General features: G+C 31.3%; 2 protein-coding genes across 8 annotated transcripts in view; one reads left to right on the top strand and one right to left on the bottom strand.

Annotated features, from left to right (window-relative positions):
- LOC130448956 (A disintegrin and metalloproteinase with thrombospondin motifs like) overlaps positions 1–16888 on the top strand; it is a 140526-nt gene that overhangs the window by 99557 nt on the left and 24081 nt on the right. For 2 of the 4 annotated variants that reach the window (XM_056786570.1, XM_056786568.1), the window contains exons 8-9: positions 4300–4442; positions 8783–8838. In XM_056786570.1, the coding sequence (XP_056642548.1) occupies positions 4300–4442; positions 8783–8838 (199 nt within the window). Of the gene's footprint in view, positions 1–4299; positions 4443–8154; positions 8208–8782; positions 8839–16888 lie in introns of all 4 variants that reach the window. The other 2 variants (XM_056786571.1, XM_056786569.1) reach the window with 1 other exon arrangement.
- Positions 3130–16888, bottom strand: part of LOC130448957 (homologous-pairing protein 2 homolog) — a 76661-nt gene continuing 62902 nt past the window's right edge. For all 4 annotated transcript variants that reach the window (XM_056786573.1, XM_056786574.1, XM_056786576.1 and 1 more), the window contains exons 2-3: positions 4073–4255; positions 3130–3734 (exon numbers count right to left, since the gene is read on the bottom strand). In XM_056786573.1, coding sequence (XP_056642551.1) covers positions 3282–3734; positions 4073–4246 — 627 coding nt within the window. In that variant the 5' untranslated portion in view covers positions 4247–4255 and the 3' untranslated portion in view covers positions 3130–3281. The remainder of the gene's footprint in view (positions 3735–4072; positions 4256–16888) is intronic.

Raw genomic sequence — 16888 nt, 5'->3', positions numbered from 1 at the left:
GATCGACTGGTGGAACTAATAGTGTTATATAATCACCAATGGACAGAGGTGGAAACTTTTCTTCCGAAATGTTTTTCATTTTTTCAGCTGCTAAACAGCATCATCATCAAAATTCAGTTCGGATTCGCAAATACCTCAAGTCACCGTATTTATCACAATCTGATCTGCCTCGAAAATATCTGAGTTAGTCATAGCTACCTCTTGAGTCTTTCTTTTTTTTTTAAGCTAGATTACCTTCGTATTTCTGAGGCGTCCCATCGTTTGATTGCCTTGAAGTACTTTCCAGCGTTTGATACACGAGTTCTTGTTCTGAACTCAAATTATTTCTTGGTACATAACACTATCCATATTTGTCACCGCTTCTGCCGTTTCTTCCATGCAAGTATTGTTTAACTGTGAAATAACTTGCTCTAAATCTTCTTCTGTTTAGGTGAAGAAAAATTTGTTATACCGCATCGAATAGGACCAACAATAACTTCATATGGAGTACCATTAATTATCCTATGTTTAGAAGGGTTTTTCTGTGAAAATAAAAAAAATTTGAAATGTTATTGATATATAGAATTTTAAATAAAAAAATTATTACCTGCACTTCAAAGCAGCCTTGGGACCAATTTTTTTCTACCATATATATGCTGTAAACATACTTTTAACGTTAGCATTTTCCCTTTCAACACTACCTTGGCTCTGAGGATGTCGTGATCGACTATGGACAATCTTACATTTAGGCCAAATTCTTCTCAACTCCAGTATGACAGCTGCAGTAAACTCCCGTCCATTGTCACTCCGAACGTGAAAAAAATCTTTGATAACTCTTCAGCGACATTAACTGCATGTTTCGACTTGAGTGGCCTTAACTGCAAAAATTTTGTCATAAGATCCTGGTAGTTCATCAACCATTTAAAACTTTGGTCATCATCACTGGACTGAAAATCAATGAGGTCGACTTGCCCTCGACTATTGCAACCCTGCGACAAAATCGGCTGAACCACTACACCTTACCTTAACGTTTACGTCTTTCTATTACAAATGTCACAATAACCAGTAAACATTTTGAGTGCAGCAATCGATATTTTATCTTTAATTTTTAAATTGTACGCCATCTTATCTCGTCCTCCATGACCAGTCTGACCATGAGCTTCTAAAATTTTTGTCATAATACTCTTCTACAGGTACACAGTAAAGAACAGTATCACTTTGTTTTTTTCACGATTACGGGACATTCATTTTCAATTTGCAATAGTTCATAGCTATTCACATAATGATAGTAAGTATTGTAAGCTTTGGGTCCAGCTTCTCTGTCTCGAGGACCAGCGAGTAAAATTTGCTGTTCTTTATCCCATCCATATACCGCGATTACTTTTCTAACTATTAAACTATTTCAGCACCTTTTCTGATTAATAATATTACTGATATACTGATTAATAATATACAGAACTGGACAAGACACTGTATGTTCGACAGAAGCGACAGCACGACTGATGAATCTGGAGACAATGAGAGAGAGAGAGAGAGAGAGAGAGAGAGAGAGAGAGATGAAGAAAGAAGAAAATACGGAAAGTCAAGAAAGTGCTAGTGCCAACCTCAGTGTGAACTCAAAAATAAAAAAAAAACATTGTCCAGCATTTAGCTAATATCATCTTCTCAAAATATGATAGTGACACTGACAATTTGCTTATTTATATTGATCTATAAATCACCTTCATCATGAATATCTATTCAAAAAGCAAAAACTGCATTGAAAGAAAATAATTATCCGGAAAAAATGATAAATAACATATTCAAGAAAGGGCAAAACGGTTACTACTATCAATTTAAAAACAAAACTGAAACGAAACATCAAAACATAAAACATTTTTCCTTACCATATGTACAAGGACTTTCCCAACAATTATCGAATTATTTCAATAAATGTGATATTAGTATAAGTCATACAGGACATAATACATTATCCAAATATTTCACTAAATTAAAATATAAGGCACCAAAAAAGAAGTAATATTATACATCAAGTGCCTTGTACTAATTGTGACGCTGTCTATATCGGGCAAACATCACAGTATTTAGAAAATAGACTAAGAGGTCATCAATACAATAAAAAAATAAATTCAATTATAAAGATTCAAAAATTCTTGAAACGGATTCTAATACACGAAAAAGGGAATTTTTACAAATGGTTCACATTCATACGAACAAAAAAGCTATAAATGATATCTATATAAAGATCTAGATCTAGATAAAGATCTAAATAATTTAAGTAAAATTTATAGCTCTATTTTGTAAATTCTAATAAATTTAATATATTTGAGATGTGGAAACCAAGAAAAAATTAATTTTTCTTATTGGAACAAAGTTCTTGGTTGATTTTATCCTTTTTTTGATAATCATGATGAAGGTGATCTATAGATAAAAATAAATAAGCAAATTGTCAGTGTCAATATCATATTTTTAAAAAGACAAACAGAAGAGATCCAAAATCATAACATTTAGATGCATTAATATATTAGAAAGAAATAAGAAATTGAGCAAATTTATATATATATATATATATATATATATATATATATATATATATATATATATATATATATATATATATATATATATATATATATATATATATATATATATATCATACGTACTTCGTGCACTGGATACTATGATACTATCTAATAATTTTATTAAAACAACACATTTTTTGAGGTAAATACTCGTAATAAGCACTTATACATAAGTTGAATAACAATAGTATACATATTAAATCAATCAACTCAGCATATTGCTCTTCTTATGATGATACAACGGCATACAATATAAATGTAGTACACATTCGAGAAAAAAAAGTTCTTCTCTCTAGAGTATGAGCTATTAGTAATATCTCAACTTTACTGAAGACCTATTGAAAAATAATAATTATGGAGTTGACATGACGTATATATTAGTATTTGTGTTAGAATTCAAGAAGCCAGACTAGATGCAACTCGTGGTCCGTTGCCAACCTATGGTCTTGTTGAGAGTGTCCTTGAAAGTCCAGATACAAAAAATAGGCTTTCAAAAATGACTGAATGAATATAACATCTGTAGTTTGTATATTCTTCATAAATAAAATCAATATAAAATTCTAACATGTAAATTAGACACATTACATCTATTTCATATTTTTTATATTTATTACAAATAACGCGGCAACTTGAAGTACAATTACAATTCTTATTTAACAGCACAAAATTATAATATTTATTATCATCTACATTCTCATGTCAACACAAGTCGCTTAAGAATTATTGGAATTTATCAACTGAAAATCCGGCACCTTCATCAGTTTCAATACCAATATCTTCGCACAACTGTTTTCTAGTTTTTGGATAACTATCTAGAATTGTATTCAAAATATCGAGACCAATCCGCCTTCTCTTTTTCATTTCCTTCAAATATTTCTCAAATTCTTTTGAAACTTCTTGCTTTTTCTGCGAACAAATAAGTTCACAATCACTATATCCCTTTAACATGTTCTCAATATTCTCGATTTCTTTTTCGAGATTTACTTTTCTATATAATGCAGAGGTTAGACTGACTTTTCCTTTTATGTCTGATACTAACTTCGTTTTCCTTTTACATTCGTCACGAAGCTCTTTTAGCTGCAAAGTTTTCTCGTTTATATCTCTATCCAATTCTAAAAGTCGCTCTTGCAAATCTGAAGATGATTCGATAGCATTTTGAATTATGCAGTATATCTATAAAAATAGTAATAGTTTAATAATAAAGTATTCATAAGGGCATCCTGATATACATAAGTTGTACCTTCCATACATTGGATTTGCAAGTGAGGGTGAGTACTTCATTTCTTGTTTCTACTTACAAAATAAAAAATAGGGAATTTAGTTAGATCGAAGAATGTCTAGAAAAAAGTGATAGGCAGTTAAACGCTTTGATTAGCATTTATACAAATTTAAGTAGGCTATTTAGCATTAGGACAGTGCAATATATATTATAGTTTTATTGGTATTCCAATTATCATACGCGAATAAAGCTAATAATAAGGATGACTAGAAATTTTCAACTGAAACTATACCTTTTGCTTTCCATATGTTTTCTCAAGTATTTTTCCTTTTTGAACCAAAAAAACCAGTGCTTTCATAACAGCAGATTTTCCAAAATCACCTTTTACTCCACTCTGGATATCATTTGCAGAATATGGGCGGTTATGATATTCCAAAAATTTCAGAACTGCCTCGTTACAAGCCATTTCTCAAATCTGAAACATTATTACAAGGTATAGTTCTTGTTAATTTTTTTCAGGGTAGGGATGCCACTCCTTATCTAGAAAGAAACAGAGTAGGTAGAGATGCCATAGATTCAGCGGCAGCTTTAACAGACATGGGAAAATATTTATTCAGAGAGAGGAGGCTTCCTGTATATGATGTAGCAGTCGCCATAACAAAGTACGTATCTTCGTTGGATTGAGATATAAATAATAACATAATATGTGAGAAATACATTTCTAAAATTGTTCAGGAAATTTTTGAAATGGCCAAGTTTTCTAATTAGTACTGAGAAAAATTTCAAAAATAGTTCCTTACTTTATTAGAATGTGACTGAAACAAGGATCAGTTTAATATGAAAGACTATCACAAATCTAAATTCATTGCATTTTTTACATGAAAATGATTAAGAGTTTTTCATAAAAGTATGCTGTTGGACATATAATATAGAGTAGTAATATATAGCTTGTAGAGTGAATCGTTAAAAACTGATGAGACAATCTGGCAGGAATTCCTAATATCGATTGGGGAAACATGTATTCTAGATGTAATGTAATGCAGAATGTAATTAACCACCTTATTCACGCAACTACAGCATTTACAGCAAAAAATTTTGAATAGCAACCAAGTAGAATGGCACCTCTCATCGACAAAAATAATCTAGCTCACTGTTAACAAATTGTATGCGTGACTCAATCGGATTTGCAATATTAGTACTGCTAACGAAATTTTACCCTGCTACCAAAATTATTTTTTGTAAAAAGACAGATGACTTGATTATTTATATTTCATAAACTTCGCGCTTTCCTTTTATTTCCTTCACTTATTAACTACAAACTCTTTACATTGATAATAGACTGTAGCTAATTATTTTTTTCTTTTATTTTGTATGATATTTAAAACTTGTTGCAGACACATGTTGATTCTGTCAATATTTCATCAAGTCACTAAAAATAATGTTTGCCAGTAATGTGATCTAATATTAATTGAATATACTTAGATCTTGAGTCAGAGACATGTCGTTATCATAATATTTTTGTCATAATACATTAACGCTAGATTGTTTACATTGATAACACACTATACGTAATTACCTGCTTTATGTAATGATTTCTTTTTTACACTATTTAATGATTTTATGATATACATCACTTTTCAAGTGTCCCCTTCCCCTCTTTTCTTTCTGAATGGTGATACTTAGACTGATGAAATTGGGAGTGTGAAAAAGTACTATTTCTTCTTTGTAGAGTAGTAATGGGTGATATAATACGCATCGTAGCGTCACCAGGTAACTGAAACCAATAATATTAAATAGGCAAATGTAACCTCGTTTGGAAAATATTTAAAATACCTATTCAACCATTATATTTTTTTATTCGCTATGTTGCGATGGTTAAGATTGTTGGACTTGATGAAATGTGCCAGGAGTGATTGCCGTACATTTTTCAAGTTCGTTGTTTTAGAACGTCAACAGTGTCAGGAGCTATAGCGTAAACTTTAGATTTAAGGTATCCCCACAGAAAAAAATTTTGAGGTGTTTAGGTTAGGTCCTGTGATCGAGTTGCACCATCTTGTTGGAACGTTATTTCCAAGTTATCAAATTTATTTAAATTATCTTCCATAATTTAGGGAATTAATGATCCAATTGCATTTTCTTACATTTCGAGATATCCAGATATATTTCACTGGTTAAATAAGAGTTCCATATGTGGTTTTCCAAAATACCTACCCAAACATTTACTTTTAATGACCTCTGTGCATGTCACTCCAATACCTCATCTTTTGAGTATTAACATTTCCATCAAGGCAGAAATTACTTTCGCCACTAAAACAAATTGTCCTTACATAATTTGGGTGTTGGAGAATTTTAATGGACATACTGTCACAGAAATACAGCCTTCGGTCGGGGTTTTCATGTGAAAGTTGATACACAACTTTCAATTTGTATGGATGAAATTTGTTATTGGTCAACACCCCGTGTACTGTACTATAACTGACTTCACCGTTAGACTATACTAGGACTGTGAAAAAAAAAGAAACTTTGAAAAAGCTCCCTCAAATACGTCCCAAATAAGTCCTCGATGTAGAGTGATCAGAGTATGCATTCCGTTGCATGAAAATTATTTCTACTTTCACCAATAAATAGGATTGATCTAAAAATTCATGATATTATCGCATGTAAAAAAGTCAATCACAAAACTTCAACTTTCTTGATAATTTTAGTGTTTATTAATGTTAACCATCGATAACATGGTAAATAAAAGAAATTGTATGATTGAATATCTAGATACGTCACAAACGAGGTCCAATTTAATATTATTGGTTTCAGTTACCTGATGACGATGCCTATTACGTCACATATTACCACAAGTAGAGAATATTACCACAGTTCATTCTGTGATCCAAATTTCATCAGTCTTAGTATCACCGTTCAAAAGAAAAGAGGGGGCCTTTTGAGAAGCACTGTATAATAATGATAATGACTTAAATTTATCAAATTTCTACATCTCTATGCGTTTTCTAAGAACTAAATACTGTAGAAATAAAATCTAATAAACCATTAAAAATAACACACCAAAAACAATGTTAATATTCAAACACATTAGTCAATAAGTTCCGTGCCTGGCATCGTCTTTTTTGTTAGTATAAAGTAATGCTGCATTGGTTGTATTAAAAATGGATAAAACCACGTGTTGCATATTGATGAAATATACATTTTGATGGAAAAAGATACTAAGCAAGTAAAACTCACATTACATCAATAACAACGGTTAAAAGGTGCGGAACATACAAATATAGCAAGACTATATAGCAATTATATATCCCAATTATACAGCAATTATCCGAAGGGACGCGTTGCCAGAAACCCCTGGCACTGTTTTGATAAAAAAATTCTTAAAATGGGTTGGAGCGATCGTAAATTGAAGTTGCATGAAATAGTGATGGAGTTAAAGATATCACAAAAAAGCGTAATAACTTTTTATGTTTTGTCCAAAGCTTTGCTCAAATGGATACCATGTTTGCTCACCGCTGATAAAATGCAACGGCGCACCACGATTCATAGTGATGTTAGGAGCTCTTTAGGTGAAATAGAACAGGATTTCTACAAATATCGTTGGCCTTATGGCTTCCGTTTGTTGGGACGAGCATGTTATTTTATTTATAGACTCTTTTGGGAAAGATTAAACTATGAACAATGAATATTGAAGTTTTTTTAATCAATTGATAAAACAAATTTTGTTTCGTCGAGACAATCCAAGGAAACGGTGATAAAATTGAACAAATTGTATTTCTAATTGCTTAACCACCCAACGTGTTCTCCAGATCTGGTCCCTATTTACGAAAAAATGTGTTAGGCCGTGGACTTATTGAGTACGTGAGACTGATGTTCTAGATATTATTATTTTAAGAGGAACTATATTTAACCTTAAGAAATAAATAAGAATATCGATGATGTATTGGAAGGAAGTAAGTTGCTTGCTGTCATAATTTACAAGACACTTACACTGAGGCGTGTTCAGTAGTATCATGTCACCTTAGGAATATCATGTAGAACTTTTCCCTCTAAAGATCCTTTTGATGATTTCACTATTAACGAAGTTTTTTTCCTACATAAAGTTTCTAAAAGAAGTTATGCAATAACATTTTAATTTTTTCATATCAAATTTTGATAATTGATCAATAGTAAATTTAGAAAAACTCTACTTATTGCAGAATTCATTTAATTACTGATTTTGTAAATAAATGATCTATCTTTTCAATAACTTATACCAACATTCCAATTAAGATTGAAAATATCTAAGGAAAATATTGGTATTTGTTCAAATTAAGACAGGTTTTTTTGGAATCGAATCACACATAAACTTACAAGATTAATACGTTTTTTATTTAGATATGACATGTGCCGCCGTAGAAAAGGTGGACGATGTACCAAAGGAACAGCGGGTAATTTATGCGCTAATTTTATTATTTAGTTTATTTATTCATTAGCGTGTACATATAAATAGCTGAGATTACTAACCCGGATCAAAAAAGGACAAATTGAGAGGGTGGTGCCAATCGGATGGTGGAAATGAGAACTAATATGTTATTCTAACAAATAAGCAAAATATTCACCAAGAGATATTTTATTACGAATCTATACATTAGTTTATTTTCAAATCAGTTTTCTAGAAATTATCAAATGTTGAAGTAGAATACAAATAATTTTCTAACTACAAAATTTACCTATCATATGCCCAAAGGATGCATTTGTTAATATCTTCAACTGTATACGAAATATAAACGATGATCTAGATTTACAACAAGTATCTCTTGGTAAATCACATATTATGTGGAAAATGGTTACCAAATATTCTTGTTTTGTGCAACAGTATGTTTTCACATTAATAATAGAGTGTGCTGAAATACAAGAATAGATTGAATCACTCAACCTATCATATTTATAAAGTTGCACAAGAGAGGAATAGATATTCTAAAAATAAGAGTCACATTTTGAATATTGAATCAATTTTTTCCAGACTAGACATGTGCAGAAAATCATACCCCAGTGATGTTTGCAATCGCGGAACGGCAGGTACCAAAAAGCAAAAATTCAAGCACTTTCTTTCCGTACACTAAACTACTCTTTATTTTTCTTCTAAAATATTGTGGATTTGAAAAGTTATCTTCTTAGTATTAGAATCAATTTATGCACATTATACAATGCTAGCAAGAACAGCCTAAGATGTATTGTAAGTTCTCAGGTTCCTAAGCACTTTATCTATTATGTAATTATTTATTTTCATTTAATGTAAATTCATTCATAGACTCGATTGTAATTTTTTTAATAATATTCAATGTACCTTAGCAGGTCAATTCATTATGCTTCACATGGACTAATCATTTATAGCATTTTTATAGACTTCCTGTTATTTTGGTGCCCATGTCTATCTAGGTGAAATCTTATTTTTGAAAGTTGAGAAGCAATTCTGGCAGTATTATTTTCACTTTCCATTACACCAGTACAACTTATATATAGATCAATTCTAGTTGATAGTTTACATATTAACATAACTTCTATTTTTTATTTTTGCTTAATTCAAGATAAAAACTGCCTTTCATATCTTTCCATTTTCCTTATTCTTTACCTTTCCCTCTATCTAGTCTAGCTCTAGTAAAAAGGGGACACAAAAGATCTTTCAGGTCGTAGTGCACGTACAAACTTCTTATACATCAGTCCTAATTGAATCTTACCTTTCTCTGTTTAGTGTTTCCTATAATGTTTGGTGACCCGGCAACTCTGTATAATTTTGTTGGGGACTTCGATGTTAAGAAAGGAACAATTTGAACACATATATTTTGAAAATTTGAGTAGATGCAAATTTTCTGTTATAGATCTAATAATAGAACAAATAATAATTCATCAATAAACAATTTGGCAAATGCAAATATCATGGACTAAAACTTTTGAAAATTAAATTAACCAAGTTTTCGGGTCACTATAAACATTGGCTGCAATCTAGAGATACATTTGATTCTTTAATAAATCAAAATTGAGTTTTAAGATATATTCAATAGTTTCACTACTTTCGCTCGGCCTTAGAGGGTAGCACAGCCCAAGTTATATGTGGTTCTGAATTCTCCTAAGACAGCTAGACAGATGCATGTTGCACCCTCAGCATTAGTTCACGTGCAAAACAGATTAGGCGAGTTGGATATATTCGTTTGTTTCTGGATTCATCAGCTCAAACCAATAATATTAACTAAAGAGTGCTGCGAGAGCCTTAGTCTAGATTATATTTCGATTCATATATCAGTCATTGGTATCAACCAGGTCACTTCCTCGGTTGATAGAGTGGGTACAGTTTCCTCTCACCCAACGTTTAACTTATTCAAATCCATCCTTTCCTGTCTTATGATTCCTGTGATAAATGGAAAATTATCAGTAAAAAATGTCGACATCACCAATCTTGATATACCCAGCCATCTTTTGCTCACTAATGCAAGATTTGCAACTGTTGGTAAGATATACATTCTTATAAGAAGTAGTATCTTCGATAATGGTCTCGATCAAGTGCGACTAGGTGGATCAATTTCCTGATACTTCTATAAATACGTTCAGTGCTTACTGGTGAACTGGACACGTTTTCGTGCGATGAGGTTTAACGACACCGGTATTACGTACTCCCAAGCTTGCTTGTCATTCTATACTTGAATGGGCCCATTCAACAATCAAACCATTCATTTCTCCTCCCATACACTCACCATCTCACTAAATTTTTTGTTTATCTAAGAACACACTAATTTATATCGACTTGGTCCCCAGAATTTACTCTAGGCAATAAGGATAGATATTGGGCCATTAATGCGAGAACACTAGTCCGGAAAATTGTTCGCAGATGTGTACTTTGCTTTCGTATAAACTCTCCAGTGAGTATACGTATTATGAGAAGCCAACCTAAACAGCGTGTCTATCCATCATTTCCATTTCATACTATAGGAGTGGACTATACGGGTCTTATCCTAATTAAATCAAAATCAGGTTGTGGCACAAAGATCACTGCTTTCCATTTGTTTCATGACAAAATGTGTAGAGTTGCTTAGCGACTTATCGCCAGAATCTTTTCTTAATTCGTTTCGTCGATTTATAGCTAGATACAGAACACTGTTTGAAATAAATTCCGATAATGGTACTACCTTTCTTGAGGTAAATTGGAAATCAAAGATTGAGCAATTCATTGTCGATAACTAAAATAAATTGCAATTATCTGTTAATAATTGTGGGATGAATGTACATTCTAAAAATTGTGTATAGTTTTGACAGAGATCGAGGGCATTTTGAATTCACGATTCATTACCCCTCTCTCTCCTGATCCTATTCTTTCCCAAGCTCTTACTTTATCACACTCCCTTATTGGACTTACACCTACTTCACAACCCGATCAAGACATAACGCAATCAGTGTTGAATCAGTTATCAATATTCCAATATGTCCAACGACTGCTACATTTATTTTGGAACTCAGATCATACCCAAATTGGAAATTCAACCAACGCTTCTTGACTATCGAATCACTAGTATTTTTGAAGAAAGTATTTTTAATCACACTCCACCATTTAAATAGCCATTAGGACTTGTGGATAAGCTCTATTTCTGCCTCGATGGTGCTCTGCAAGAGTAGCAGATGTTAGAATTGGTTCTAAAACAGTGCCCTGTTTATTTGTATTTCCTTTAGAAGACAATTATTAGAGAACAATGGGGTTTTCCTTAAAACCGCACCACCTTCAATCTTATTCTAGATCAATAATATTATTGATCTAGAATCGGAAATACATAAAACCTTTGCAATAAAACAACACTGCATAAGAGTATTTTTAGATATGCATAAAGCCCGCGATACGGTCTGGAAATAATAATATAAACACGAAGTGACTGGTCAATACGAGGCAACATATTGGAATATATCTATAAATTCTTACAATACAGACAGTATGAAGAGCCAATAAATGGGATATACTAAATACGAGATTATTTCTTATAGCAATAATCTTGGTCACAACAAAAATGTAAATCGCGAGTAAAATGCAGACTATTCGCAGATGGTTTTTTATTGCAGAGTCAAAAATATTTCAAAAATAACTGAATGAAATCAATTGGAAACTACATAGTCTAACATCAAAGTATACCGGGTATTAATTAAGTCCAATGGCAACCTGGAATTAATATACTAAAGTCATTCGCATTGGAAAACTTGAGCGCAGATTATTGATTAGATCTAAACGGATTACGGAACGATCGTCTACAACTCTACTGAGAAAGGTCTTTTTGAATCAGTGGAAGTTATTGAGAATACAACACTTTACATTTATTTGGGTGCCACCGTACAAGTTTTAGCCAAAGCTTTTATTGGGAACTAAGAACTACCAATTTCTTAAACATATCTTATGCTGTTTCTGTAAGATCTAACAAAAGAAATCTAGTGACCCTCAATGTTCTATCTGATCATTTCAAAAATAAAGTTTTTCTTTCCAGCCCAGTTACCATTTCCCTTTTCTATGGCAGAGTCAAAATATATCTGCTCAAAACAAGTTTTGGATTTCCCATATAATAATGACATCGCATCAATAAATTCTCCTCTTATCTACATCAGAAATCAGAAATTTTAGTATTCACATACGATTCAAAAAACAAGATGAAATTGAAGCTAATCCGCCTTTTACTTCGAGTACTCTGTCAAATCCTTCATACTCTCATCATTTCTTTCTGTCATTTTAAAAGCGATCAAGAAACCAACCTTAAAAACGTTCTTATAATATCCGCCTGTCAAAGTTGACTAAAAACCTGCTGTTAATTATAATCTTCTCGTCGTATAGCCACTCTAATTGCGACAGAGTTACTAAATTGCAGAAATAGTTACATAGATGTTGATTTCATGTGGGTCCCCATTAACAGAAAATGAGAAAGCAGATCAAATAGCGAAAAATACATGTGCCAACCAATAATCATAAATGAACAACTTTATCGTACAATACAGATTTGAAAGCGTATAATAAATGCAAAATGCATGGCATAAAAAACAAGATACAAACAATACAAATACTATAACTCTTTAACTCTAAAAACATAAGTAGAAGTGAACAAGCCATTTTCTCGTTATATGCTATGGACAAACATAGTATTACTTGGATAATCAGCAGAATACCCATAAAACATGAGTGACGTTCAAAATATAACTAAAATTGTACATGTTTCAGACTTCAACTGAGTAAACCACGTTCTATCCGCTTTCCCTTGTGTAAAGTTAGTATTACCACAAAATTGTAAGGCCATAAATGTTTGGAGAACACATTTAGTGGAAAAAACATATTTTACAAATAAAATTAGAAGCACTAAATCTGTATCCTGTAAAATAGAATAATATAATCTGTTTATTCGAATGAGACATCTACTGTTACATTTGGAGTTACAATTATTTCAAATAGCTTTACATTTACATTTATTGATAATATATTTAGTTTTCCAGTTACATCGTTTATAGCCCTATCTCCTAAAATTGACTGTTTGCAAGAAGTAAACTTTTTTTCCGGTGATCACAGAAATTCTCATTACAAGCAGAAAACTGGTTCCTGGAAAACATTTCCGTCGATATTTCCTCTCTTGTTTGCTACCTTATAAAAATCGTCATCGATTTTCTCGATACTGAGAGTATCTCTGAAATCGCATTCCACTCGATCAATGTCTGGAATTTTCACTCTCACTGTATTCCCAACAAAACATGGAAGAAACTTTGAATCAGAAAAAGCTCTCAGCTAATGTGGATAGATGCCGAACATCAAGCCCGAATATGGCAGTATAAGGAGCTTGTTGTATTCCATCATAGTAAGCCCTTTATTTCAAATCAAATCTCAAACCTCTGACCATCGCTTGAAGTTTTCATCATCCATCCACATCATGAGCATATTTTGTATATTCTAATTTGCCCTTTCAACTCTGCCTTGTGACTGGCTATGACACGGTTTGCCATATACAATTTTAGAGCCACTCCATATGGTACATAACATGACATAGTTCGCGATCTCATGGCTGTTGTCCGATTGTAATATAGAAGAGGTGCCAAAAATACAAAAAATGTCTATCAGGATTTTAGCAACGTCCTCCGTTATAATACTCCCTTATACATTTTATTCTCCATTTGGATGGGATTGCATTTCAATTAGAACCACTTGACAACCGCTACTCATCTCTGAAAAAACATAGATTTAACCACAAGACCTCTTTTAGTTTCTTTTGGCACCCTTTACATAAGCGCATACGTTTTTAACTCACTATACATACGATGTTTTCCACCATGTTCACTAATCAAATGTGCATCATGCAAAATATGAAGCATTTCGTCGTTTGTGACATAATATTTTATACTAGACTCATCTGATGATAACCGAGCAAGTTCTTAATTGAAATAGAAACTTTGAACTTTCCGGAAAATACCAACTCATTGAAAACTTCGAAACTTTTCCCAAGAGAAAACAGTTACCCAGTTAAAGCACAAAATATGTACAATTTTAGTTATATTTCGAACTTTACCCATGTTATTTGCATGGTATTATATCGAAATGAATAGAAATTTAAAATAATGAGGAAAATTAAGGATTATCAATAAGTATTATAGACTTCAGTAATTAGTAAAAGAAATTTTATTAAATTATGTTGAATTGTCATTGTTATTTAGGTGTTCCAATTTTTTTACCGGATCCCACATATTGTTTTATTGAAACAGTTAATTATAATATAATGATATTCTTTAAAAAACTTATTAAATCCAACATAAACTTATATATTTTGCACGCGCCATTTAACATTATGTATTAGCTTTCAAATGTTAGATTTCTGAAATTTTTGAAAATATACAAAAAAACAATTTGTTCAGTATGTCTCAACATTATTCTCCCGTGTGTAATTGTATTCAGGATTCCTGCAAATAGTAAAATAATTTGAGTTAATGTTAAAATATGTGACTACCCATTAGAATTACTGCTTATACATATGAACAATCAATAATAGAAGGAAATTTGAAAAAAATTGCAAAAAATAATATGGGAGCTATATCATTTTTATTAGTAAATACTAATGTCATTCACCTAGAACGATAATCAGTTTCTTTGAAATTGAAATGAAAATTGTAATTTTCTCCTATACTAAATATAAATTACAAATCTAAGAGTGAAAATTGTTTTTAGCAATTTTGATTAGATTGAAAGAGATGGAAATGAAAAATAGTAGTCATACTATTGATATGTTTTATGAATCGATCTATTATTAACAGTAGTCCTTCATTATAACTTTTATAAATTCAAAGAACAGCGTAAAAAACCTGCATGAATTACAACTGTATTAAAACGTCATTACTACTACAACTATCGCAATTTATATACATAACCTGTAGCTGAATTTCTATTTTGACAATCATTTCATTTCTAAAAATAATTATTATATTATGGTAAACATACCTGAATATTTGTTCTAAATCACTGATTGTTCGATTTGTCTACAAATTATCTTTAATTTCACCGTACTTACTGCATTTTTAAAATCATAATAATTTATGTATTTAAATCAATCAATGTAAATACAGGGTTACTATCTTGCATCCCATACTTTTCAAAAATCTTTTCAACTAATTTACTTCAATTAAGTTAAATCCGTCTCTGACATCTTTTTACATTAAACCCATACCATTATTTACTACCACTAGAATAGCAAGAGCCACTAACGTTGCTATAAACTTACTATTGTTTTTTATTTAATCACTCACTTTCCCACTGTCCTATCACCTTCTTGTTATTGGGCCAAAGCACCTTACACTAATCGTTATTTTCTTTCAGAACAATAAGGTCTCACCATAAGGTCTTCATAGGTCAACGGTGCTTCTTCCTCAGAATAACAGAATATATGAGTATCCCAATTTCATAGTTTTCCACCCATATGGGGGGCTGTTTCATTTTTCTATTTTGATAACAAGAACCTGAATATATTTAAGATTTCATCAAACTCGTTTACATCCGTAAAATTGTTTCAATCTGAATCAAGTTCCAAGTCCTTGTATTAACTCTTTGACATTATTTATATATTTTCAATTTGCTTCGTCTTATCTATACTACCTGCTATATCTTCTATCACATTCAAATATTATAGTCATTTATTGCTTGTAAGGTTTTATTTTTGTAATATTAATTTTTTGTTTTTCTAATGAAGTTTCTCTAGATATTGCAGTAATTTACTAGTTTACCACACAAACATTAACGATTGAGAACTATACCATAGACACTATACTACGTTATTACTTTTTTATTCGAAGTAACACCTTATACATTAAAGTTTATTATATCTTATGTCAGGACCTCAAAATTCTACACCTATGTAATATCAACCAGATGCATAGTATCGGAGTACAATACTCTGAACGACAATAACACTAATTGCGATCACAAATTCTCATATGACATTAAATTATAATCGATTAATCGTGAGTATACGATCCATTTGAAAAATTGCTTAGACACTGTAGTAATGTCTATTTTGCTTTAATATCAACGAAAATATTGATTAATTGATATCGTGTGTTTAGGTTGTCTTATGGATGTAGTTTGAGAATATTCACAGCTCCTTGTGTGCTTATTTTATTACATAATTGCTAGGTTCTCCAAACATATTCAATTTACTATTGAACATTAAGATGACGGCAGAATTATCCCAACGATCATCATTATCAACAATTTCATACTGACTTTACGGAAAAATGTAGTGATTTGTAGTAAATATTTGATGGAAGTAAGCATAGCAGTGGTGGCCTAAAATAAATAATTTCATAGTCTTGGGTTTTCGGCTGCTTAAAAACGAGATTATCCACTATTTATTCTTCGGGACTAAATTTATGGTATTAAATGTGAAATAATAGAATGAACATAGTGTATTTCACAAAATTCATGGTAGTAAATTTTATAATGAAATATTGTTTTAAATTTAGTTCAAACAACTTTCAAGAGGATATGGGATGTAAATATGGATCTTTTATTTTTGAAATTGACATCGGTTCAATTGAAGGTCGTTGAAATTTCATTTCATTATTTTGAAATATATACCATAAA

Source organism: Diorhabda sublineata, chromosome 9 (genome assembly GCF_026230105.1).
Source record: "Diorhabda sublineata isolate icDioSubl1.1 chromosome 9, icDioSubl1.1, whole genome shotgun sequence".
In the NCBI taxonomy this organism is placed as follows: Eukaryota; Metazoa; Arthropoda; class Insecta; order Coleoptera; family Chrysomelidae; genus Diorhabda; species Diorhabda sublineata.
The sequence above is the reverse complement of the archived record's forward strand: the minus strand, read 5'-3'. Positions and strand labels throughout refer to the sequence as shown.